The following is a 25415-nucleotide window of genomic DNA, read 5'->3' as shown; positions in this document are numbered from 1 at the left end:
TTCTGGAAAAGCAAATGTATTTTTCTTATGAACCTGATAAAATGTAATGTCTAAAAGAGCAGTTATTGTTTCATGTTCTCCCTGAACAACCATTGTACACAGAATTGAATTATTTAAGGTCAACAAAACATTAGATTTAATTAACAGAAATACAGATAGCACAATCCCACACACATTGCAAAGCATACTAACAATGAAACACGCAAAGTTCACAACGCGTTTTTTTTTTTGTAGCGAAGGAATTGTGCACTCAAACTGTCATCAGCAGGTGTCAGTGTCCTCAGATTGCTAAACATTGGTTATCTGAATCATGTTGAGAGTGTAAGAGTACTTTATTTAACATAATGATCCCTGTACAGACAGCACTAATGGGACTTTTATGGTGTTTGTTTTTCAATCTATGTATCCAATCTACACGCTCAACCATCCAGAAAGATTGCAGTGATATAGAGCTATTGAAAAAAAAAAATGCACATTATAAATACATAAATTGTTATGTGGAAAACTCTTCCTGTTGTCCTGCTTATTTGTTTTTTTTCCCCCTCAGGCATTTTGCACAAACATAAGTAGCTAAATTTACACTGCAAATGTACTGCAAACACGGTGTAGTGGAACAGGATCGCTTAGGTCAAACGAGGTGTCGCAAAGCTCTGGAGATTTGTGCCCCCTCTCTTGGGGTATTTGACAAACTGACACCCCCTTAAATCGAGTGTCAACCACAGTCTGTCAAATACTCTAAGAGAAGAGTCTAGATCAGAGAGAGACAGGTAGATGTGTGGATAGACCTGGAGAGATGAGGAAAAAAACAATTTTAAAGCATGTTTAAAACAGGATGATCTGTCCTCTACCCTTTCACTCCTCCCTCTTCCTCCACATGTTTGTCAGATGTACTCAAACAAACGGAATAATCAATGATTCTTGCTTTCTTAGAAATATTTTTCAGAATCAACACAAAAGAGAGTCCTTGAGTTGAGAACAACATCTCAAAATATCAGGTATTATTATCAGTATAAATGACTTTTAGTACACAGTATAAAACATTTCCAAATCCTATGAAAGACCTTATGCAAAGTTCAAACTTTAGATTATTTAATAGAGATTGTTCTTCCCCCAGCATGCATGTTTATTTGTTACTTCTCTTCCATTTTTAATTTTACCTTCTTTTTTATCTTTCTAGATGAGAAGATGTTCAAACCTTTCTTGCTTCTGCAGTGGTTGGATCTGCATGGCTCCTCGTCTTCACGTTGGCCCTGGGGACGCGAGCTCTCCGAGGCACGTATGTATCATGCGCCGTTGAGTGTTTGTGTGGCGCGGACAGCATGTGTGTGATAACTAATAAGCCACCAGCATGAGGAGGAAGTAAAAGGGGGAAGATAACACGTAGGCTTTAGAGCAGGAAATATCTGGAGGTTAAGAGACAAAACTGTGTGTTAAAGTAGTTGTGAAATGTTAAAAAAAAGTTCTGAGTTTGCAATACCAGCCACAAACTCTCCCGCCAAATTACTCCACAAACCGTAGCCCTGTATGTGTTGCATTGTGTAGTATAACCAGTCAATTTTACATTTAGTTTATTTCCTTCGGCCCTAAAACACAACACAATGCAATGCAATGCGTAATTCAAAATATGGGTAAAACATCTGTGATATTTTTAAAGAATGTAACAATGTAAACATACATTGTGCACAATACTCAGATGTGCATAATAGAATGGAAATGGGACTCAATTTGGACTTGAGATACATTCAGAGTGTGTGTGCATCAGTGTTGGGGGTAACGCATTACAAGTAACTTGAGTTATGTAATAATATTACTTTTTCCAAGTAACTAGTAAAGTAATGCATTACTTTTCAAATTTACAACAAAATATCTGAGTTACTTTTTCAAAAAGGTTCACATTAATTTGACTGACAGCTCTCCTGCCCCCATGTTGAGAAAAATAAGTGCAGAGGCGTGTGTGTGTGTGTGTGTGTGTGTGTGTGTGTAAACATGATGGTTATTGTAGTTCTAGACAAAATGTGAGCATTTATTTATCTCACTTGCACAATAAAGATTCTGTCCTCCTCAAAATGAATAAAATCAGTCAAATGCAAAATCAGAGTACTATGCAAACCTCCAATAATTAAATGTTAAATAAAACAACAATTTTTATGCATAATCTACCTTTATATTTAATTTACCAATGTCTTGCTGCTGACCTTTGATGATAAAAATTTCTAGATTTTTTGTTTTTATTGGTAAAACTTTTTTCTCCTGCATCCTATTCTCCCATTATCCAGAGCTGCGCCCTCTAGTGTTCATGAGGGAATCTGGATTTTTACTTCAGCCTGGGGCTTATTATTTCAATTTTGGTATGAAGAGGTCTTTACCGTGTCAACTTTTTTTGTTATAAAAAAAACAAAAACAAAACCAAGCCCAGCCCAGGTGAGAAAAAGTAACGCAAAAGTAACGTAACACGTTACTTTTCTTAAAAAGTAACTAAGTAACTCAATTAGTTACTTTTTAAGGGAGTAACGCAATATTGTAATGCATTACTTTTCAAAGTAACTTTCCCCAACACTGGTGTGCATACAGTGTGATGTCTTTCATTAACATTGAGCATTGTATACGCATCCATGACACCAGCACATACACGTATAATGACAAAAGCATAACCACATATTCGTTCGATCATTTGGTGAGGAAAGTTGTAACTAATGAATGTTATAGCCAGGTTAGTCACGCCAGGAATTCTGTTTCCCAAAACACACTGAAAACATGTGCTTTCTCTCAGTAAGAGGTACAGACAATATTCACCATTAATCTCATTATTACTCCTGTGGAGTGTGGGGAGCCTGGTCTGCTTCTAGTGGCATTAACACCTCACTCTTTGAAAACGGTTGAAGGCCTTTGGATTTAATTAGACCTTAAAGCCCTTACCCAGCAGGCACACAACGTTATAAGACGTTGATATTTGGTTACATTTTGGTTGCAACGTCAGGTGACCAAAATTCAACGTCAGCTCAACGTCTAATGCCAACGTTAATTTGACGTCCCATACCAATGACAGCTGATGTTGATATTTAGTTGTTTTTAGGTTGTGTTGTAAAGTAACCAAAATCTAACGTTGATCCAACGTCTCAAGCCAACATCATATTGACGTCAGATTCTAACATCATTAGACGTTGATCCTTTGTTGGTTTTAGGTTGTGGTATTAACTAACCAAAATCTAACGTTGAGCCAACGTCTCAAGCCAACATCATATTGACGTCAGATTCTAACATCATTAGACGTTGATCCTTTGTTGGTTTTAGGTTGTGGTATTAACTAACCAAAATCTAACGTTGAACCAACGTCTCAAGCCAACATCATACTGACGTCAGATTCTAACATCATTAGACGTTGATCCTTTATTGGTTTTAGGATGTGGTATTAACTAACCAAAATCTAACGTTGAGCCAACGTCTCAAGCCAACATCATACTGACGTCAGATTCTAACATCATTAGACGTTGATCCTTTGTTGGTTTTAGGTTGTGGTATTAACTAACCAAAATCTAACGTTGAGCCAACGTCTCAAGCCAACATCATATTGACGTCAGATTCTAACATCATTAGACGTTGATCCTTTATTGGTTTTAGGATGTGGTATTAACTAACCAAAATCTAACGTTGAGCCTACGTCTCAAGCCAACATCATACTGACATCAGATTCTAACATCATTAGACGTTGATCCTTTATTGGTTTTAGGATGTGGTATTAACTAACCAAAATCTAACATTGAGCCAACGTCTCAAGCCAAAATCATATTGACGTCAGATTCTAACATCATTAGATGTTGATCCTTTATTGGTTTTAGGTTGTGGTATTAACTAACCAAAATCTAACGTTGAGCCAACGTCTCAAGCCAAAATCATATTGACGTCAGATTCTAACATCATTAGATGTTGATCCTTTGTTGGTTTTAGGTTGTGTTATTAACTAACCAAAATCTAACGTTGAGCCAACGTCTCAAGCCAAAATCATATTGATGTCAGATTCTAACATCATTAGACGTTGATCCTTTGTTGGTTTTAGGTTGTGGTATTAACTAACCAAAATCTAACGTTGAGCCAACGTCTCAAGCCAACATCATATTGACGTCACATTCTAACATCATTAGACGTTGATCCTTTGTTGGTTTTAGGTTGTGGTATTAACTAACCAAAATCTAACGTTGAACCAACGTCTCAAGCCAACATCATACTGACGTCAGATTCTAACATCATTAGACGTTGATCCTTTATTGGTTTTAGGATGTGGTATTAACTAACCAAAATCTAACATTGAGCCAACGTCTCAAGCCAAAATCATATTGACGTCAGAATCTAACATCATTAGACGTTGATCCTTTGTTGGTTTTAGGTTGTGGTATTAACTAACCAAAATCTAACGTTGAGCCAACGTCTCAAGCCAAAATCATATTGACGTCAGATTCTAACATCATTAGACGTTGATCCTTTGTTGGTTTTAGGTTGTGGTATTAACTAACCAAAATCTAACGTTGAGCCAACGTCTCAAGCCAACATCATATTGACGTCAGATTCTAACATCATTAGATGTTGATATTTGATTAGTTTTAGGTTGTGGAACTCTAACATGAAACAGGAAACTCTAACATCATTAGATGCTGATATTTTGTTGGTTTTAACACATTTGTAGTGGAGTAGACCTCCCGAAACTACTAGTGTTGAGGAGCGGGCGTGTAACGGATACGTGGTGTTGTCAGACGCGGCACGCAGTAGGCAGTCTGTTTAGTATTGTCACCTTTTCCGTTCTACATGGAGCTCACGCGTCCGTTGTTTTTTTGTATTTATTTGTTATAAGGACTCATTTTTTATATAAGGATTTTTTTCTACTTGCCCTGCCAAAATTTTAACTGGCCCCACCACAAAAAAAAGTAGTAAATAAAATAAAATAAGCCAAGTATTGTTTTTGTGGTTGTTGATCCATGTAACCTTAATAAATAAGTTTATGACTCCAAAAACTACTAGCCTAACTAATATATATTGTAAATATTGTTAAAGACAATCAGTAATAAAATAAGAACAAATAATCAAATTACGAGCAACAGCACAAATCAATACAGCAGAACAAACATACAAATGATGTAGGTTAATATAGGTCTAAACTAGATTTCCAGGTACATAAATAGTAATCAAATGTAAAATATTACTGCATAGTCTGCATTAAATTATATATCACTGCATATAAATATAGATTAACCCTTATTTAAAGTTATTCCGTCAAGAGTCGTGAGTGATTTTTTTTCTGTCTTTGTCATCTCTACGATATTTTCCACTTTCCATGTTATACGTTAGGGGGCGCTATTACACATCTCCTGAATGAGTACAGCATCTCTTGATTAAAACAAGCGAAGAAGAAGAAGCAGCAATGATAACGATTACAGACTGGTGATATCACTGAATTCATAGTGTGAAATATCCTAAACCATTGCTTTTGGTTCCATCTAATATTTGCTCAGTCAGTTGTTTGTTGTTTCCTCTCTTTTTTTGTGTACATATTCACAACAGACCTAAGTAAATGTTTAGAGATTTTTAGGTTTTAGATTTTGGAATTGCATGTTATCCCTTGTGTTGCCAGAAGATAAAAACCTGGCATGGGTGAGCCCATGACCTTCCATCTAGCACCAGAGTAGAACCAGTGTGACATCTGCATTAGATATGACGAACCTGACAAAAACTATGACAACCGGTTCATAATGTGTTATGTTTTATTAATTATTTGGACATTTAAATCCTTTTCTTTTTATATCCACAGGCTGATGACAAATGAGATAATGGCCAGTTTCAATATGAATGTAATGTCTGTCCAACGTTGGAGGTTGATGTCAATCTGGTGTTGTGTTTAGAACCCTAAGTCAGATTTACGTCAGAACCCAACGTCAGATTGACGTCAACATCCAACGTTGGACGGACGTTGCAATTTGGTTGAAAATGAAAATCGGGTTAACGCCAGAACCCAACTTCAGATTGACGTCAACATCCAACGTTTGACAGACGTTGCAATTTGGTTGAAAATGAAAATCGGGTTGATGTCAGAACCCAACGTCAGATTGACGTCAACATCCAACGTTGGATGGACGTTGCATTTTGGTTGAAAATGAAAATCGGGTTGACGTCAGAACCCAACGTTAGATTGACGTCAGAACCCAACGTCAGATTGAAGTCAACATCCAACGTTGGACGGACGTTGCAATTTGGTAGAAAATGAAAATCGAGTTGATGTCAGAACCCAACGTCAGATTGACGTCAACATCCAACGTTGGACGGACGTTGCAATTTGGTTGAAAATGAAAATCGGGTTGACGTCAGAACCCAACGTCAGATTGACGTCAACATCCAACGTTTGACGGACGTTGCAATTTGGTAGAAAATGAAAATCGAGTTGATGTCAGAACCCAACGTCAGATTGACGTCAACATCCAACGTTGGACGGACGTTGCAATTTGGTTGAAAATGAAAATCGGGTTGACGTCAGAACCCAACGTCAATCTGATGTTATGTTCTGACGTCAACCCGATTTTCTTTTTCAACCAAAATGCAACGTCTGTCCGACGTTGGGGTCCAACTGCAATCTGACGTCATATTGACGTCTGGTGCCTGCTGGGTAATAGCACAAACACAACCCAGCATGTCTCCACTTGACATAAACATGCTTTCCCCCATCCTGATTCATGGAAAGGTTCTCCTCGCTAATAGAAAAATAATAGAAAAACACAAATTCATTTCAACAGAATTTATTCATCAATATGTAGACTGCAGTGGGTAAAAGAAGGAAAAGCTAAATTTGAGTCATGGTGTAGTGGAGTCTTCAGGCCCTCCTGGCTGGGAGTGATGGATTACGGTTTGCTGAAGTGAAAATGGGGAATTATGTGATCATTGTTTAGAGAAGTGAGGAACTCTTTGCCAAATTGATTAAAAAGCTTTGGATGCCTGCCACCCTTCTGCAGCCTTTTATACAATTTGAGCATAAAAGGGAAGAGTTGAAGTTTGAAGTTCATTTCCGTAGAGCTGTCAGCAGTTGAGCAGTTTGTAGAGTCCGCTTGCAACGGACGAGCTCTTCACAGACGGCTTTTGTGGCTGATTAGTGTTTTTGTGCTCAGCTTTCATGTAATGTGTGAATTTCTGGTGGGGGATGCTGGATCATCTGGTCTACTGAGTTTTCACACACTTTCTCCTTGTGTCTCCACACTGCTGACGATCACTAATGTGTGATGCAGCTCAGTTTCAACCCTAGACCACCTTATCAGGCAAACTGCCTAGTCAGGCATGAAGATCCAGTGATACCAAAAGATCTTTAAGTTCCAGTAATCAGGAATACAATCCAGGAATCAGGATGTGAATTATGTAATTATTTAAATGTAGGAAAGTTGCTAAATGAATTCAGAAACAATTTAGTTAGGGCTGTGTTTGGCACCAGTGGTCTCTGCGATCTACTTAGGCTTATGTTGATTTTGGGAAATGCAGCCCTGAACAATTCACACAATTATTCAGTAGCCTATAAATTATTATTTTTTACATTTCACCAGAAATAATATAAATGTACTAAAAATACTGCTTTTTTTATTGTGCAGAGACATTCACGTTGTTAATACTGATGATTTGATTGCCGGACAGTGAAAGATTGAATTTAAAACCCTGCTGTGTCCTAGAGCAGTGGTTTTCAAACCTGTCCTGGAGGACCCCCAGCACTGCATATTTTGTATGTCTCCCTCATCTAACACACCTGATTCAACTCATAAGCTCATTATTAGAGACTGCAAGACCTGAAGTGGGTGTGTCAAATATGGGAGACATACAAAATGTGCAGTGCTGTGGGTCCTCCAGGACAGGTTTGAAAACCATGGTCTTAGAGAAAGGGTGTATTGTAAGTTACTTTAAGTGTTGCTAAAAGCCTAGTTGCTTTTGAGTGGGTTTGCAGACCCTGCTGAAAAATCCATCATTTGTATGATAAATTATGTTTTGCATGCTGGGACCAGCATGGGATGCAGGAGTGCTGGACCAGCTACGACAGGCTCAGGTTTGCTTTAAGAACAGCATGTCTAAGTGAGAACAGCATGTCTATATGAGAACGGCATGCTGGTCCACCACTATACCAGCCTGGACCATCAGGGAATTCATGCTGGTTTATGCTGGATTTTTCAGCAGGTGATGCACATAAATGATGGACTAACTACTAATTTTACTAATTTAGACTCATTTGTTTTGTCCAGTTGTCCAGTTAAGAACATTTTCAGAACAAACGTGGAAAGATTTTATCTTTAGGGATAATACAGTAGCTTGTCACTGTATTTATAGTAGTTTATAGTAGTGTCAAATAGTGCATATTAGTACTTTTAACTTAAGCATGCAAATTAGTACATTACGCATAATAGTGCTTTATGGGTGCATGTAAGTGCTTTAATGTACTAATATGGACCCTTTAGGAGTAGATAAGACACAAAAGCATACCTTTGAGAATACTACCTCAGTGATGAGTTGAGTGTACAATTTTTTTACATTTTGTGAAGTCAGTCATTTGTTTTTTAAAATGTTTTTCATATGTAGATGACTCGCCGCACAGCATGCAGCATGCAGCATGCAGCATCAGTGGCACGATGACAGCTTGAGATTCTGCCTCTCGCAGCTGAGACAAAAGCTTGCATATCTCCATTTCCAGATATATGCTGCTTGCAATGACAAGAACAGTGCCAATACAGAGATGCTTGTTATTTATTTGAGCATATTTCAGGGGTCTCAGAAAATTTGGGCTCATTGGTGAACACTCCAAATGAGGTTTTATTGTGAACAAAGCATTTAGGTTTACATGCGTAACCTACGTATTTGTTACATACGACTGACTTACCATATAAAGATAATGCCATGCAAACTGAGACGCTGAGACTTTCCTCCTTTTCCCCCTGCTGTTGCTGTAAAGTACAAGACTGTCATATTATAATGTGCTCTGTGTTAAACAAGATGTATTATACAGCGTGCTTATGTTTCAAATGGTTTACTTTAGGAATGTTGAGCAACGTATCTTTAACAGTGGTAGATCTAGTATTGATGAGGTGGTCCCACTAAGTTCCTGTGTTGTACAGCCAACTCATTTGTCACAAAAGGGGATCCACCAATTTTTTTGTTCCTGTTTACATGTATATAAGTAACAGCTCTGGCTACTGTGGACGTGAATACCTTACAATGTAGTTGCTCAGGGTCGTCTGCAATTGATGAGACTACAGAGGGTGGTAATTATGGTAATGCAGTTCTGGGAAGATTGAGAGCATGTATGAAATTCAGAAGTGTGTGCCAGGAGGAAGACAATCATGTCAATGTGCAGTTGCATTAATATTGCAAGCTTTTAAAGTCCAAGAACCAAATGCTAAAAACAGCAGCAGATGGAAAAACAACCATGCAAACAAGTGCGGTGTGACTCATACATACCCTACATTGTTATGTCTATGGAGACGGATCAAAATATGTCTGGATTGGAACAGTACATGAAAGTCTTTTTTCCCTGTTCCTCATTAGATGATCAGTGATCTCTGACTCACAATCATGGCCGCTCAGCAGCCTCCACCCTCCACACTGCGGCTGACAGCAGCAACATTTCAGGCCTCATTCTCACAGAGTGTGTTTGAGAAAGAACGAGAGAGGGAAACTTCTGTTACACTTTCACAACTAAAGAAAAAGATGCTTCCTTCGAAGAGACACCTCTTTTCTGTTTTTTCTGCCTGTCATGCAGTTGCCAAAATAGCAAAATTGTCATGCTGCAGTAGCCAAAATAGCCGAACAAGGCATTAGAAAAAGAGGGAAAGGAGTTATTTTAATGTATATATTTATTCAGATGCTTGGTATTGAGGTATTTGGGCCTAGTCTGTGCTGGTTTTGGTTCTAGTTTGGATCAGATCTTTACTGCAGCTTTTCAGTGTGACTAGATGCAGATATAGATCAGCAAAGTGCTCTAACCACACCAGTCATGATGACTCACATGCACTCATATCACACTCTCACACGCACATACTTATAGATGTTCTCATATGCTCCTATTAAAGCATCAAATATAAAAATAAACATCTATTCGGAATTTGTTCATAATGTTTATTTTGCTACCGTATGTGCACACCTGTTTTAAGTAGTATTGTGTATGTTTGTGTGTGTTTGTGCATGAATATGTACAACGTATGTCCTTAAGTGTCTTGAGTGTTTGGGCATGTTTTTAGATGATATTTAAACAGTGTTCACTAAAGTTCTGTTTGCTTGTTAATCCTTAATTTTAATTTACTGTGGAGAAAATCATAGCTCATTGTTAGGTTGTGTGTGCATATGTTTGTGTTTGAGTGTATACTTGTGGCCGTGTGCAGGGTGGGTGAGTTGTCGATATCTCTGTAAATAATCAGATGTGTGTGCAATCACCATTTCAACACTCAACTGGCTAAAGTTGTGGCCCGTCTCTTAAAGGGGAAGTTGTGATGTTCAGTTTGTCTTAAAGGAGAAGTTGACATTGTTTCTTCAGCATGCGCCTTAAGCAAGTGTTTTCATCAGCCTCTTCTGCGTGACTTTAAAAGTACAAAGCTGTGCTTTATAATACTGCAAGGAAAGTAAAAAGAAGAATATAAATTTGAACTTGTTGCAAGTTGAGTGCTTTTGACTCTGCATGGGACCAGGTGAAGGAATACGGTTTCACCATCTTTGTGGGGGGACTTTCCTTGGTTTTTATACTGTACAAACTGTATTTTCTATCCCCATACAGTAACAAAACTTTCTGCATTTTTACATTTTCAAATAACCATCAATTTGCTTATTAATACATTTTTCCTCGTTTCCCCCATTTGGTCCGCACAATGTAAGATAAACCTGTACACACACGCACACGCTGAGAACAAAACGTATATTAAACTGTGTTCTTTTGTTGGGTAAAGCTCTTAAGAAAAAAAGTGATTAGCACACCATGTTACTTCACCATGTTTCTCTATTACTCCAGTTTTGCTCTGCATGTAAACTCCCTTACCTGCGTTCTGTTTTTTTCAGTCTGTTAAAACCTGATAATTTCAATTTTTTATTTGTATGTTTATTTATTTTTTTATTGTGTGGTAGTTATCAGTGCATTGTACTTGTAAAACATAGTTAAGGAGCTTTTTAAACCAAAAATTGTAAAAAGAAAAGGTCAAGCCTTATTACTTGTTTTTATATTGTATCTGATGCTATGAAATTGACACGTTTTAAAGTGTCATTTCAAGTACTACTTTGGGCCAATCTAATGCAGTGACAAATTATATCTTTATAAATTATGTCGGCAAATCAATTAGATCCAAATACTTATGAAATACAAAAACAATTAAATAAATGTAGATATTGAAAATGGTATATTTTCATCCGTTCGTGTACAAGCTGTATCTTATGGGGGAAGAAGTGAGAAGATGGATGCAACCTGATAAAAGCCTGTTGTGTGACTCAGACCGTGGCCAGGCAACTCTGTTGGATCAGTGGGCAGAGTTACATCTGCAGGCATTATGACACGTGAACACTTTAGAAATGCAGTTTGAAAATTATTTTCTATTATTTTCTCTAACTTTTCTATAATTTAGCTGCTGTTTGCTGCGATTTGTTCACAAATTAGGCCATGAATCGTGAAACTGCATTTGAGATGTGGCCATTAGTTCTACAATGAATGTTCAGCATGAAGCTGGACTGTTAACTTGGTCATGAGCTGTTTAAAATACTGAATTACTGTTGACTGCAAAGCTGCACTTAAATTTAATAATTTCTGTAGTGATGATAACATCCAGTGGGGGGCCTTGGAACTTCAGTGAATGTGGAGCATGACTGAACCTCCATGCCCAAACCTCCATGCCCATATTTAGAGAGTGAGACTGAAAGAATGTGTGTGTGGGAAATGAGAGAGAGAGAGAGAGAGAGAGAGAGAGAGAGAGAGAGAGAGAGAGAGAGAGAGAGAGAGAGAGAGAGAGAGAAACAGGGAAAGAAATGAGAAAGCCTTGCCAAGGAGGGAGGGTGAAAGGAAGAGGACAGTAATGAAAATTAAAGAGAAAAAAAAAAGTGGGGGGACATGAGATGCGTTGGGTGGGTAAAGTTCCTCACACCAAGTTCCAGACAACTTCTCATCTGGATGATAAAGTCAACCCCCTTTATGATTTATTTTATGATTTTGTAAAAAAACAAATATATAGGTATATATAATATTGAAGACAATTCAAGCTCCTTTCCTTTGTTGGATTTGATGCATGTTTTCAGTTTTGTTTGTTTGTCTGTTTTTGTTTTTGGTGAATGAAAAGATTTAGAGCAGCATTGCCGAGGATGATTGAGGGAGATGGATGAAAATGAGTCCACATCAGAAGGTCTCAAACTGCACTAACCTTCAATCTACCAGAAGTGGACCGGTGAACAGGCCTGTGGAGAAAAAGGTGAATTTACTTTGATATAGCAATGGTGTGTGTATGTTTAGCAGCTGATTTACACGAGGTGTCCTCGAATGGGCCTCAAACTAAGGGTAGGTGAGCTGTACATAAGACATTTACTTAAACCTGTTATGCATTTAGTGGTAGTGCATGCGTTTAGCTCATATTTAATATCTTCTGATATTCACATCACTGGTCAGTCCTATCTAAGCCTAGATGAAATTTCTGCTATTTCAGTGCAAATATGCAGCATTCCCATCCATTAATTTTCTTATTATATAAGCTTTAAAAAAGGTGAGACAGATTCACACACACTTTATACCTTTCCCCCTTTTTCCTCTGCTGTGAACCCTGTTCTTTCTGCAAGTTAAAAGTTTCCTCGGTTTGTACTATGGATGTTTTTTTATTTTTTTTATTCAGACCTATGTGTCCTGATATCACATGTACATGTTTTTCAGACATCTATTTGTTGTGTTTTGCAATTAAATAAGAGCATCTGCTTATCTACGGTGTCGTGTGTCTCTTAAACATTCCCTGTCACAGTTAGAATGCAGTGCTTTACAGATCTTTAACAGATGTCTTACTAACATGTGCATTCTGATACACACTCAACACTTTTATATTAACATGAAATGGGAGCTTGAGAAATCTTTTTTTATGGATTATTGTGTTAGCTAATGTAATGTTGGACCCTGTGTAATATAATCTTATTTGATTCTTAGTGGAAATCTTTATTGATCCTATAAGGGTCCTTATGGATTTTTTTCACAATGATGAATTTCCTTGAGCTATTTTGGATAGGGATGTTTTAATGTGTCAACTAGAATAATAGACTAATATTGTGCATTCATTTTGTGCAATTTTGCTTAAAATAAATAAATGATGTATCTTACAATAATAAATAAATGACAAGCCCTGCTACCTCTCCATTATGAAATTATGGAAAGGTCAGTGAATTCATTCACACCAGATGTCATATTGTCTGAAAGGTGTGAATAGTTTCTGCTCTCACTGAACAGATAATTGCTATAGTTGCCAAATGATTTTATATTTCTTTTAGTGTTTCTCTTCATTAATTAGCTTTTTTGTCGTTGCTGCTGGATGTGGGTTTGATGATTTAGACCTTTTTTTTTGTGAAGTGTCTATATAATTATGTGCAATTGGGTGTCCTTTTAATTTGTAGACGATGAAGTCCACGATTCCAAGAAGAAAAACTGCTGTTATTAAAGCTTTCAGCAAAACCAGACAAAGGTACAACACACACACACACACACACACACACACACACACACACACACACACACACACACACACACACACACACACACACACACACACACACACACACACACACACACACACACACACACACACACACACACACACACACACACACACACACACACACACACACACACACACACACACACACACACACTTAAAAATACAAACATACTCTTTTTTTTTAGTCTTTGGGCATTTTAAATTGATATGGAATGTAAATGTAATATTCTTTTAATGTCTCATTTTCACTTCCCCCTCCTCACACACATACAAACATGCTCTCATTATTCTTTTCCTGTGCCACTGGCTTCTCCTCCTTTACTCTTTAATTGACTCCAAACAGAACATCTAAATGCCTCTTTCCCCCTATGTTCCTCACTGACTGAGTGATCTCCCAAAACTTCCTTTTGGAGACATCCTCATTTTTTTTAAAAAGGCATACAAAAATTAAGTAATTTATTTTAATATTTAAAAACTAATTTAGGTTAGGGTTAGGTAATAGTATTTACAACTCCATATAAAAGCAATGGAAGTCTAGAATGTCCAGATAGCCAAGTAAACGTGTGTGTATTTGATCTATGATTTAAATCTAAATGGCATCTTTTATGAAGATAAATTTGTGATGTGTGTGTGTGTGTGTGTGTGTGTCAGAGGTCTGTCGAATCAAACATAATCGCTTGGCAATTCAAAGTCGATTTCAGGGCTCTTTCAAAAAGAAATTTTAATCAGAAAGTCAAAGATATTCCAGACATTGGTGGAAACTGGCTACACGTTGATGTCTAGCCTGATGTCTAATGTTATATGAGTCTAGTGGTGTGTGTCTCTGTGTGCTTGTCTGGTCACTCTGATTCAAGGCCAAATGCTCTCTAAAGTATCTCTATGGTTAGGCATTTAGATTTTCTGTTTGGAGTCAATTAAAGAGTAAAGGAGGAGAAGCCAGTGGCATAGGAAAAGAATAATGAGAGCATGTTTGTATGTGTGTGAGGAGGGGGAAGTGAAAATGAGACATTAAAAGAATATTACATTTACATTCCATATCAATTTAAAATGCCCAAAGACTAAAAAAAAAGAGTATGTTTGTATTTTTAAGTATGTGTGTGTGTGTGTGTGTGTGTCAGAGGTCTGTCGAATCAAACATAATCGCTTGGCAATTCAAAGTTGATTTCAGGGCTCTTTCAAAAAGAAATTTTAATCAGAAAGTCAAAGATATTCCAGACATTGGTGGAAACTGGCTACACGTTGATGTCTAGCCTGATGTCTAATGTTATATGAGTCTAGTGGTGTGTGTCTCTGTGTGCTTGTCTGGTCACTCTGATTCAAGGCCAAATGCTCTCTAAAGTATCTCTATGGTTGTCTGCCCCCCCCCCCCCAAAAAAAAATTGGACATTCAAAACTGAACGTTCTGTCATCATTTACTCACCCTCATGTCTTACCAAACCTGTATAATTTTTGGAACATAAAAAGAAAATGTTTTTGCATAAGAAATTTCTGCCTTTTAGTCCATACAATGGAATTCAGTGATCACGAAAACCAACATTCTTCAGAATATTTATTTTGTGTTCCACAGAAGAATTAAATGCATACATAACACAATATTTGCACATCCTTCATCTATTTTGGCAAATCATTTTAAGACAAAATCTGGTGCCCAAAGAAGTCTTATTATCTTAATACAGTTTTGCTTCTGAACCACACACACACACACACACACACACACACACACACACACACACACACACACACACACACACACACACACACACACACACACACACACACACACACACACACACACACACACACACACACACACACACACACACACACACACACACACACACACACACACACACACACACACACACACACACACACACACACACACAGAGCTTATATCTGACCATTCCCTTGGTAATGGCTAGAAGACACACTCTGCCTTATATAGGCAGGAATGCACCAACAGACACACACACATAACAAGAAAGCTGGCAAAGTGCGTCATTCAGAGAGAGAGAGAGAGAGAGAGAAAGAGAGAGAGAGAGAGAGAGAGAGAGAGAGAGAGAGAGAGAGAGAGAGAGAGAGGGAGGGAGGAGGGAGGAGGAGGGGGGGGGGGGGGGGGCAAGATGCCAGGGGAAAATGAATAAATAACAGAAAGAAAAAAACTTTTTTTGTGTGTCATGTCAGAAAGCTATTAGGTTGTAATTAAATTTCTGGAAAAGCATAGACAAATTAGAAATATGCAAGACAAGTCTACAGGTTTTATTTCTGTAGCTGAAGCAACATGTTGTGGGTGAAAGCATGTGAGACAACTGTGGCATAAAAACAGGTAGCCAGTGCAACAAAAAAAAAGTGTTTGGATGAAGTATGCATAGTACTACTATGATAGTAGATTTATGTAAAATTGACTTGCACAGAATGAATAAATACATTAATAAATGCATTTATAAAGCACCCCCCCCAGATGTATAATATACTCTATAAGCCAGTCTTTTTTATTTTATTTTATTTATTTAAATAACTTTCATACAAAAATAAAAATAAAAATAAAAACTGCAGTGGAAGAACACTTGAACCTTGACATTTAAACAGGAAATCAAATGCAGGAACAGGTGTTTTCTTCACGAATGTAATATTCAGCTTGTTGTTGTGGCGATGAAGTACACAGGTTTCATAAGGTGACTTCAACCTTCAGCGAAAATTACTTTATATGTAATATCCAAAAAACATTACTGAATGTGTTTACGTGCTCAGAATGTTCCCATTTTCCTGCATCAAGTAAACCTTGGCTCATGTAAACCTTTAACCAAGTAATCTCTCATTCCAGCTATGAAGTATTCCATCAATATTTGTGATTGTATTTGTTCATTTTTGCATATTTTATACAATTATAGATTCTGGTGTCTGTTTAAAGCCCAGTTCGTTGAAAAAACAGTATTTGTATAAATGTAGAAAACAAGGAAACGGTGCCAACATGCCAGAATATCATTTATATAAGGACATACCGAACCAGACATGATTACATCAACAAACGATATGTATTATTTAAAAGTAGGTTATAGGTTTAATAAACTCTTTTTGTTATAATAGTTGAAAGTCTCTACAAATCCAGATAGCAATTAATAATATAAGTGGTTTTCTTAACACTCTTAAAAAAAATGCCTCTAAACAGTACTAAATTAGGGTTCTTTGGCTTGTAACAATAGCAGAACCCTTACTTGGTGCTAAATAGAACCCTTTTTATGAGGTTCCATACAGAACCATACTTTTTAGAATGTTAATTTTAAGTTAATTTTCATAAATATTACACTCTAAAAAACTCTGGGCTAAAAACAACCCAAGTTGGGTTGAAAATGGACTAACCCAGGAGTTGGGTTGTTTTAACTCAAAGATTGGGTTGTTTTAACCCAGCAATTGGGTTGTTTTATGCAAACATTTAACCCAACCGCTGGGTTAAAACAACCCATTTACTGAGTTAAAACAACCAAATTACTGGGTTAGTCCATTTTCAACCCAACTTGGGTTGTTTTTAACCCAGCATTTTTTAAAGTGTAGTATATTAGCATCTTCATATTATTAATATTATTATTATTAATATTATTTTTATTTCTTATTTATTCTTCTATAACCCTAACTCCAACCCTAACCCCTAAAAAATGCTGGGTTAAAAATAACCCAAGTTGGGTTGAAAATGGAAAAACCCAGAAGTTGGGTTGTTTTAACCCAGCGATTGGGTTAATTTAACCCAGCAATTGCACTGTAAAAAAATGTATAATCTTCCCAACTCAAAATTTTCTAGTCACTGGTCACATCTAAAATTTTCAATTGGCCAAATTGAATTTCTGTGAATTGAATTTTATCCATTGTGGCAACAGTCTGTTAACATGGGCTCAATTAGAAATAATATGTTGAGCCAATGGAAAAATGTAATTTTCACCCAAATATCCTGTGTTGGAATGTACTTGTTAATAAAGTAATGTGATAAAATGTCAACCCTGTTGTCTGTGTTCTGTATTTTGCTTAATATATGTATGTTTTTAGTCATTTTTGTCTTTTGGGACAGTGAGAAATAAACAATTGTTACTACAATTTAAAATATTTAATTGGACCAACCACACAGTTTCACTGTAAAACATTTCTCCAATTCAAAATTTTCTAGTGACTGATCACATCTAAATTTTTTAGTTGGCCAAATTGAAAAATTTAGATGTGATCGGTCACTAGAAAATTTTACATTTGAGAGGCCTGACATTTTTTACAGTGTTGGTAAATACCTTATTTTCAATAAGGAAAAACTCTGAATACATTCAAGAAGTCTTCTGCATAACAGGATGTCTTGTTGTGGTGAAGAAAACACGGCACTGCAAGCTAAAAACCTGCAAATAAAAATAAAAACTAACATTAATGACAAAGCTCCCCTGCATCACATCTGGCAACAGACAGAACAGAAGTTACTTCATTATATAATGAGGATGAGACGAATGAATGGACATAAGAAAATCAAGAGCTTGACGTGTTTGATATTAAAAGGCAATAACTTAAGCCCTGAACGAGGCCGACGCCAAACGCACCGTGTTCAACAGTCGCATGCCGCACATATCACACAAATGACTTAATTTCCTTAGCCTATTACCTATTGTTTTAGACATATAAGACATGAGTAAAATAAAACTATTGGCTACAGGCTACCATTAGATAATTATGTGGTAAACGAGAACACACTCATGAAACCAATGAATGCATGAACTCGTGATTCTCCAAAATGTCTTTTAAACTTCATACCCAGTCATAAAGCAAAACTCTGGAGAATTATTTCAGTGCTAAATACTCACCAACATCTTTGTGAGATGAATATCTCTCTATTCTCTTGGGAATGTCTGTTTCGGTCTTCAGCACCTGCTGGTTCGGCTCCGCTCGCGCTGCCGCTCCCGCGATCCGCATTTGAAATCTCCACACGAACGGTTTTCTTCAAGTGCATTTTGCGCATGCGTTTACTGTTTTTCGGACGTAGGACTTGTTCAGCCAACATGGATTTTTCACTTCGACTTCATAGATTGACTGAGCACAATTAAATATGTTCGGTGAATATACAATTTTAATTTTGAGTGAAGACCTTAAGCTATGATTAGTACAATGCATCTTTTTGCATGGCGATAATTATTTGGAAGTCATTTATTGGGCCAATATGTAATGATCAATTTGCACAATTTTTCCCCCAATTTTTTTTTTACAGTGTGGGTTGTTTTAAGCAAACATTTAACCCAACCGCTGGGTTAAAACAACCCAACCTGCTGGGTTTGTCCATTTTCAACCCAACTTGGGTTATTTTTAACCCAGCATTTTTTAGAGTGATATAACCTGACAGGCTAGTAATTCTCTATTGACATGTAGTGTCAAATTACTGAGAGTTTGTTGACATTTATTGTAGTTTGCAAAGTTTCTTATTGTAAGGAGAATGTCTAAAGTGGACTTAAAATAAAGTGTAACATTCACGTTTAATTTTAAGGCCACACCCTTCCCCCTGACATTCTTATGCGAGTCCGGGAGACTGAAGTTTTTACTTGCTGATTGATAAGCTCCATTAGACAAGGCATGTTCTCTTACTGTGTACTGTCATTGTCAGGGACTATTTTTCAACGATGGCTTTAACTTCAAAAAGTAATACATTAACACATATATTTGGTGTTAATATTTGGATTGTGTGGTAACCGTTTTATTAAAAGCAATAAGGTATGCAAGGATTGCTGCATTGTGAATCACAGCTGAAATGGTTGCAGGCACTCGTTCTTACTCATCAAACTTGTACAATGTTTGGGTGAATTGGGTTAATATAGGACAAGTAATGTAAGACACCTAGGCCTGATTTCACAGATTAACCCAGGATTAGACCTTAGTTCAATAGGACATTTAAGTAGCTTTTATAAAAATGCCTTAGAAAAAAACATTACTGGTGTGCATCTTGAGACAAAACAACAGCATTGCACACACAGTAAATTGCAGGAAAAATAAAAAAATAAATAATAGAAAAAAGATTTGTAATATCCATTCCAAATCAGTTTTACAGAGAATAGTTATTTACAGAATCAGTGAGCAAGAGTGTTGTGTTGAACATATTCAATTAATATTTTAAGTTAATATGGTGACTTTGACCTATTTCGCTGACCCCTGCGGGTTGCAAGGACCCAGTTTGAAAACTCCTGGTAGTTAATAATTTCTGTATAAAAATCAGTATGAAAATGAATGTTCCTCACTGCTATTTTGGTTTTAACCTGTTCACTTTTCTACAGCGTTGAGTATGGGGCATGTAATGTATCCCAAAATGCAGTGCTGTTGATGGAAGCCCATGCTCACCTCACCATCGGCTTGCAGTCAAGAGAGAGACTTCTGCTGCTTTTCACAGATTCGCTTATCATCACCAAGACTAAGTATGTTAATTTTTCAGTGGGTTGCGAGTATGTGTATTATTAATATATACAAAATTTAAGACATCTGTCTCTCTAAGAGTGCACATGTGTGCATTGTGTGTGTTACAGGTCTCTGTATCTAAAGCTGAAGGCTCGTGTTAGCCTCTCAGACATATGGCTGGCATCTTGTGTCCATTGCATCACAGACAGGAAGCTCACCTCCAAGAACTCGTTTGTGATTGGCTGGCCGACCATCAACTATGTCGTCAGTTTCAGGTGGTCTTTCAAAATGGCTTATATGTAAAACATCTGTAGTTTTGGCAATCCAAACCAGACTGATTGTATGCCATTCAGACAAACACTACTGAAAAATTCTAAACCGTTACGTTTTATGGGATTTTTACAACTTGAGATGAAGCAGCAGTCCTTAAAAGAGAACCATTCTGTAGCGGAAAAGAAGGAATAGTGGACGTTAAAGCTTTAGGCACTTCAAGTGTGCTGAGGAAAATAACTCTGTTGAGATCCACCCACACTACTGCTACTGACTTGATCATAAAACACGATGTGATATTAGGTGACCACATTTTTTTTCCTGCAGCATTTAAGTTCACATTATATTGTATAAATGCATTCACACTCTATTCCAAGCTCAGCTCAGCTATCTGTCCTTTACAGTGATGATTCGCCTCCTTATTAAACTGATTGTTAAGTCATTCATTAGACATATTGTTGTAGAGATAAAAGTAGGTCATAACCCATGAAATGGAGAATAAAGTCATGTGAAAAAGAAAGAAAACCCTATTAAATTGTATGGTGCATTTAATCTCTAAGTTAAAGATTTACACAAAGACAGTAGCCTATATTTAAAATATTTGTTTAATGGCATCTTTTTATGCAAGAACGCATAACTGATACTTATATTGCTGCTGATGTCTTCTTTCTCAATTTTAGCCCTTAATTATAGCTATTCAGCATTACAGTATAATTGAAAGCTATACATTTTAAAGGGGTCATGAAATAAAATGATACTGTTGTCTGAGGTCAACTTATTGCGTTCGCGTGGTTTTTACACTTAAAAACATCATAATGAATAAGTAATAGGCTATTTTCTGACCTGTAGTTGAGGCTCTCTCAAGACACACTCAGTTTTGATGGGCGTGCCACACTGAAGACTTGGAAGTAAACGCCCACGGCTAGGATTGGATAAGATTTGCATATTTAATGAGCTTCTGCTGCCCCTGTCAGTGACAGCATGTGGCAAACGGCAACCGGAATGAATCGCCCAGCCCACAGCCAGGGCTCGCAAAATGTCTTTATCAAACAAACACAATGATTCATCTCTCATCCACCCGCGATTGATTGGAATGATAATTTTTTTACTAACGTTACTACGCCCGATCGATGAATATAACCACGAACCATACACACACACACACACACATGAGCGCGGGCATGTGCGTGCCCTTCAAATATCGAGTCAAGAGAGTGAACAACGCACATCAAGACAGTAATGAACCAAGAACACCACAAATAAAGTATTCTCCAGCTTGTGACAGCGTGCTAAGGTATGTTCTGTTAGACACGTACACATAATCCATAGATATCAAACGATCTGTAACAATGCCATACGATCACATATATATATATAAAAAAATTGTTTTACTCACATTAGTGTGTTGCTTCATTCGTTCATGTAATCTCATCCTGTCTGCAAAACCAGTCTCTTGTTTACAAACGACTCCGTGGTTAATTTACCATACGTGCAATGTCTTCCCCACGTGAGCTGGATATTCATTAAAAATAAAGTTCATCCATGCATTCATAATACTGGAATCCGAATGCTTAAAAATCCGAATCCGAAAAGCTTATGTGGTATGTTTACTGGTTTAGCTCGCTCTGTAGGCATATGTCATGTTAGTGGCAGGAGTCGGTGGGCAGGGCTACAGAAGCAGACGTTGTTCTTATTCTGTTGAGGCGGTGCTTCACTACACTCTGACGTCATAGCCAGGCACATTCTGAAATTGATCGTTGGCTGGGCCTGGCGTCAATAAAAGCTTTTCTTTGACTAACAAGGAAGTTTTCAGCTCTGAAGCTCCACTGGATATTCTTATATTACCATGACCTTTTATATATCAAAGCTCAAGGGAAAGTTGATTTCTCAATTCATCATCATCATCACCTTTAACATTTATTAAGCTTTAAACATGCATCCTGCCCGTGCAGACATCACACATCATTCCGACCATTTCAGATTTTTGCTTGCCCTGTCAAAATGCAGTTTTGTTATTGTTTTTGAAGCCATTTAACCTTGAAAACAGTGCTTTAAGATTTTTTGTCTAACGTATAGGATATATATATAAACTGAATAAAGGTATCAAACACTTTACTGTCTTCACTGCATAAATTATAAATATAGATAAGTATAGATGCATAAGCATAAATTATATAAGTATAGATAAATCTTCATTAAAGCTACAAAAGCTATTCAATCAAGAGCAGTGAGTTATTTTTTTTCACCACTGTGCTGAGGTGTTTGTGCTGATATCCTGTGTTTGGTTTTCGCCAAAATGTATTATGGCCAAACATCTCTTCATCTGTCCAAGGGACATTGTTCCAGAATTCTTGTGGTTTGTGCCAATGCACCTATTTGCACCTAATTTTTAATATTGCAGATGCATTTATCCAAAGTGACTTACAAATGAGGAATACAGCAAGTGATTCATTGTGAAGAGTTTCAGACATTGCTTAGCTTTAGAGTATCGTAAGATAGAATAGGCAGGCCCGGATTAAGAACATGTAGGGCCCTGGGGCTATAACAAACCCAAGGGCCCCCATAGTAGCCGATCTTGGTGCCACAACGTTTTCTACCACAGAAATAATTAGTATTTTTAAAAAACTAATTCTTTGAAGCACAGAGATACAATGAGTATATCCTGTCCGAATTTTCCATTTTAATATTAAGTAGGCATATAAATATTCCAGGCATAATAATGTGTTATTAACATCATAAATGCATTTCAATCATGACAACTCTCGGAGGGAAATAGATTCAACCAGCATTTTATTAGCATAGAGCATGGAATGTACATAGGCTTGATTTTGGCAGACGAGATCTGCTACACTGCTGCTGCTGCTGCTGCTGCTGAGCAAATACATAATGTTTAGCTTAGTCAAGATAACAACAAGGAAGGCTGCTACAGAATGATGTAACCCCAAGCAGATCTCTATAGGTGGCGCTGGGGAGGAGGTGGGATTATCGGAGTTCTCATAATTGCGCAGCATGCAGATAGCTTCTAGGATACTGTATAAGTAAAGCCACGTAAATGAGGAAGTACCTCCAATTGGTTGGTGTCGTAGAACTGAAAGAAACAATTGGCGATTAATAGAGTTTCGTGACTGAACTTTGTATTAACTCCAGATATGAGGTCACAACAAACAGGTTTTCAGAAAAAGCAACAACTTTTGAGCATGCAACTGCCTTAAGGAGTTTTAAAACCTGTTTTTTTAATAGATAAATTGATTTCTCTTATCTATATATGTGCATTTTAAGATGTTTCAAGGCTAAAAAAAAAAAAGAATAAATAGCTTTCAAAACCATGTTAGTGGGCAGTAGATTATCTGTCATACCTGCATATCTGTCATTTCATCACTCTCTCTTTCTCATTTCCATCACTCTTTCACTCTTTCTTTTTCTCTCAGTCTCCTTCTCTTGCCCTGTCTCTTCCCCTCCTAAAGCTGAGCTCTGGCTGATAGTCTTTTCGTTGTTTAACATTTCTATCCTAAAACAGCTGTCAAATATGAAATGTTTAGTTTAGCTACTTACATCTCACACGTTTACTGAAGCATCACGCGACTTGCGCAGCAGCTTCTGTGTACATAAAGCACTCTATTGGTCAATTATTTCACAACATTTATTATGTACACCTCAGAAAAATACAGAAGTCCCGACCACAGAAACCCCATAGCTGGCTACGGCCATCGTGTAGGCAGCCTATAGTTTACCTCAACACTTGAGTTTACATGGTCGGAGCTTTTCAGTCTGGTTCAGCCAGTTTCGCCACAGAGCCTTTACTGTACACATGATGCTGGGCTTGTATCAAGTTAAAATGGATAAAGCGACTGCCTGGCGCTCGTTATGACTTCAATAGAGCGGCGAAAGCGCCGAACAAGTTTGTCAGCGCTGTGCGTGAGACGATCCAGCTGCTCTCGCGCTGCGACTGCTGGATGCGCGCGCGGTCTAATCAGCTAGCGCCGTTTCTTCACCTGGCTTTTGATTTTCGCATGCACTCGCAGCACTCCAGTAGCGTAAATAACAGCGCTTAATATGTGGGGGCGTGGTGTGGTTTGGCGAGCGACCCAACAGGAAAACTTTAGGTGCTCCCGATCGATTGTCAATCATTTCGTCTGCCAATCATGGGCCCCCTCCGTGCTCGGGCCCTGGGGCTTCAGCCCCACCTAGCCCTTATGTTAATCCGGCCCTGAGAATAGGGGGCATTAAAGGAAAGTGAAAGCATCTATTTTTTATTTTTTTATGAAGTTTAAGTTAAGTGCTCATGGAAGAGATGAGTTTTCAACTGTCTTTTGAATGTTGTCAGGGATTCTGCATTCCTGATGAAGGCGGGAAGATCACTTCACCAGCAAGGGGCAGTGAACGAAAATCTTCTGGAGTGAATTTGTGTCTCTCTGTGATGGTACCATGAGCCAATACGATGGTATCACTCATTTACCAATTGTAGGCTTCTGGTAGGGATGTAGACTCATAAGAGCCTGTGGAAGTTGGAGGGTGCTGAGCCTGTGGTAGATTTGTAAGCAAGCGTCAATGCTTTGAACTCGATGTGAGCAGCAAGTGTTAGCCAGTGCAGAGAGATGAAGAGAGATGTGATGTGGGCCATTTTGGGCTTGTTGAAGACAAGACGTGCTGCAGCATTTTGAATCATTTGTAGACGTTTGATTGTACAGCCAGAAGAGCATTGCAGTAATCCAGCCTAGAAATGACCAGGTCCTGGACGAGAAGTTGTGTAGCATGCTCAGTTAGTAAAGGCCTGATCTTTCTGACGTTGTGTAATGTAAACCTGCATGACCGAGCTGTCTTTGCAATGTGGCCTTTAAAGGTCAGTTGGTCCTCAAAGATTACTCCAAGATTTCTAGCTGACCTTGATGGGGAAATAGATGATGTAGGCCTACCTAGCTGGATGTTTAAATTGTGGTGTAGAGACAGATTGGCAGGGCAGACGAGAAGCTCAGTCTTTGCCAGGTTGACCTGCAAGTGAGGCTTTCATCCATGCCGAAATGTCTG

General features: G+C 37.7%; 2 protein-coding genes across 3 annotated transcripts in view; both read left to right on the top strand.

Moving 5' to 3' along the window:
• Window positions 1–1233, top strand: part of fdx1b (ferredoxin 1b) — a 37387-nt gene extending 36154 nt beyond the window's left edge. For both annotated transcript variants that reach the window (XM_079814818.1, XM_079814819.1), the window contains 2 exons: window positions 931–995; window positions 1178–1233. In XM_079814818.1, coding sequence (XP_079670944.1) covers window positions 931–973 — 43 coding nt within the window. In that variant the 3' untranslated portion in view covers window positions 974–995; window positions 1178–1233. The remainder of the gene's footprint in view (window positions 1–930; window positions 996–1177) is intronic.
• A 10856-nt stretch (window positions 1234–12089) lies between these two features.
• Window positions 12090–25415, top strand: part of arhgap20b (Rho GTPase activating protein 20b) — a 72153-nt gene continuing 58827 nt past the window's right edge. The window contains exons 1-5 of the mRNA XM_079813742.1: window positions 12090–12206; window positions 12312–12440; window positions 13618–13685; window positions 20003–20140; window positions 20249–20395. Of these exons, the coding sequence (XP_079669868.1) occupies window positions 12351–12440; window positions 13618–13685; window positions 20003–20140; window positions 20249–20395 (443 nt within the window). The 5' untranslated portion in view covers window positions 12090–12206; window positions 12312–12350. The remainder of the gene's footprint in view (window positions 12207–12311; window positions 12441–13617; window positions 13686–20002; window positions 20141–20248; window positions 20396–25415) is intronic.

Source organism: Gobio gobio, assembly GCF_949357685.1.
Source record: "Gobio gobio genome assembly, chromosome: 4".
Lineage (NCBI taxonomy): Eukaryota > Metazoa > Chordata > Actinopteri > Cypriniformes > Gobionidae > Gobio > Gobio gobio.
Note: the sequence above shows the minus strand (reverse complement) of the source record. Positions and strands in the feature narration are given on the sequence as shown.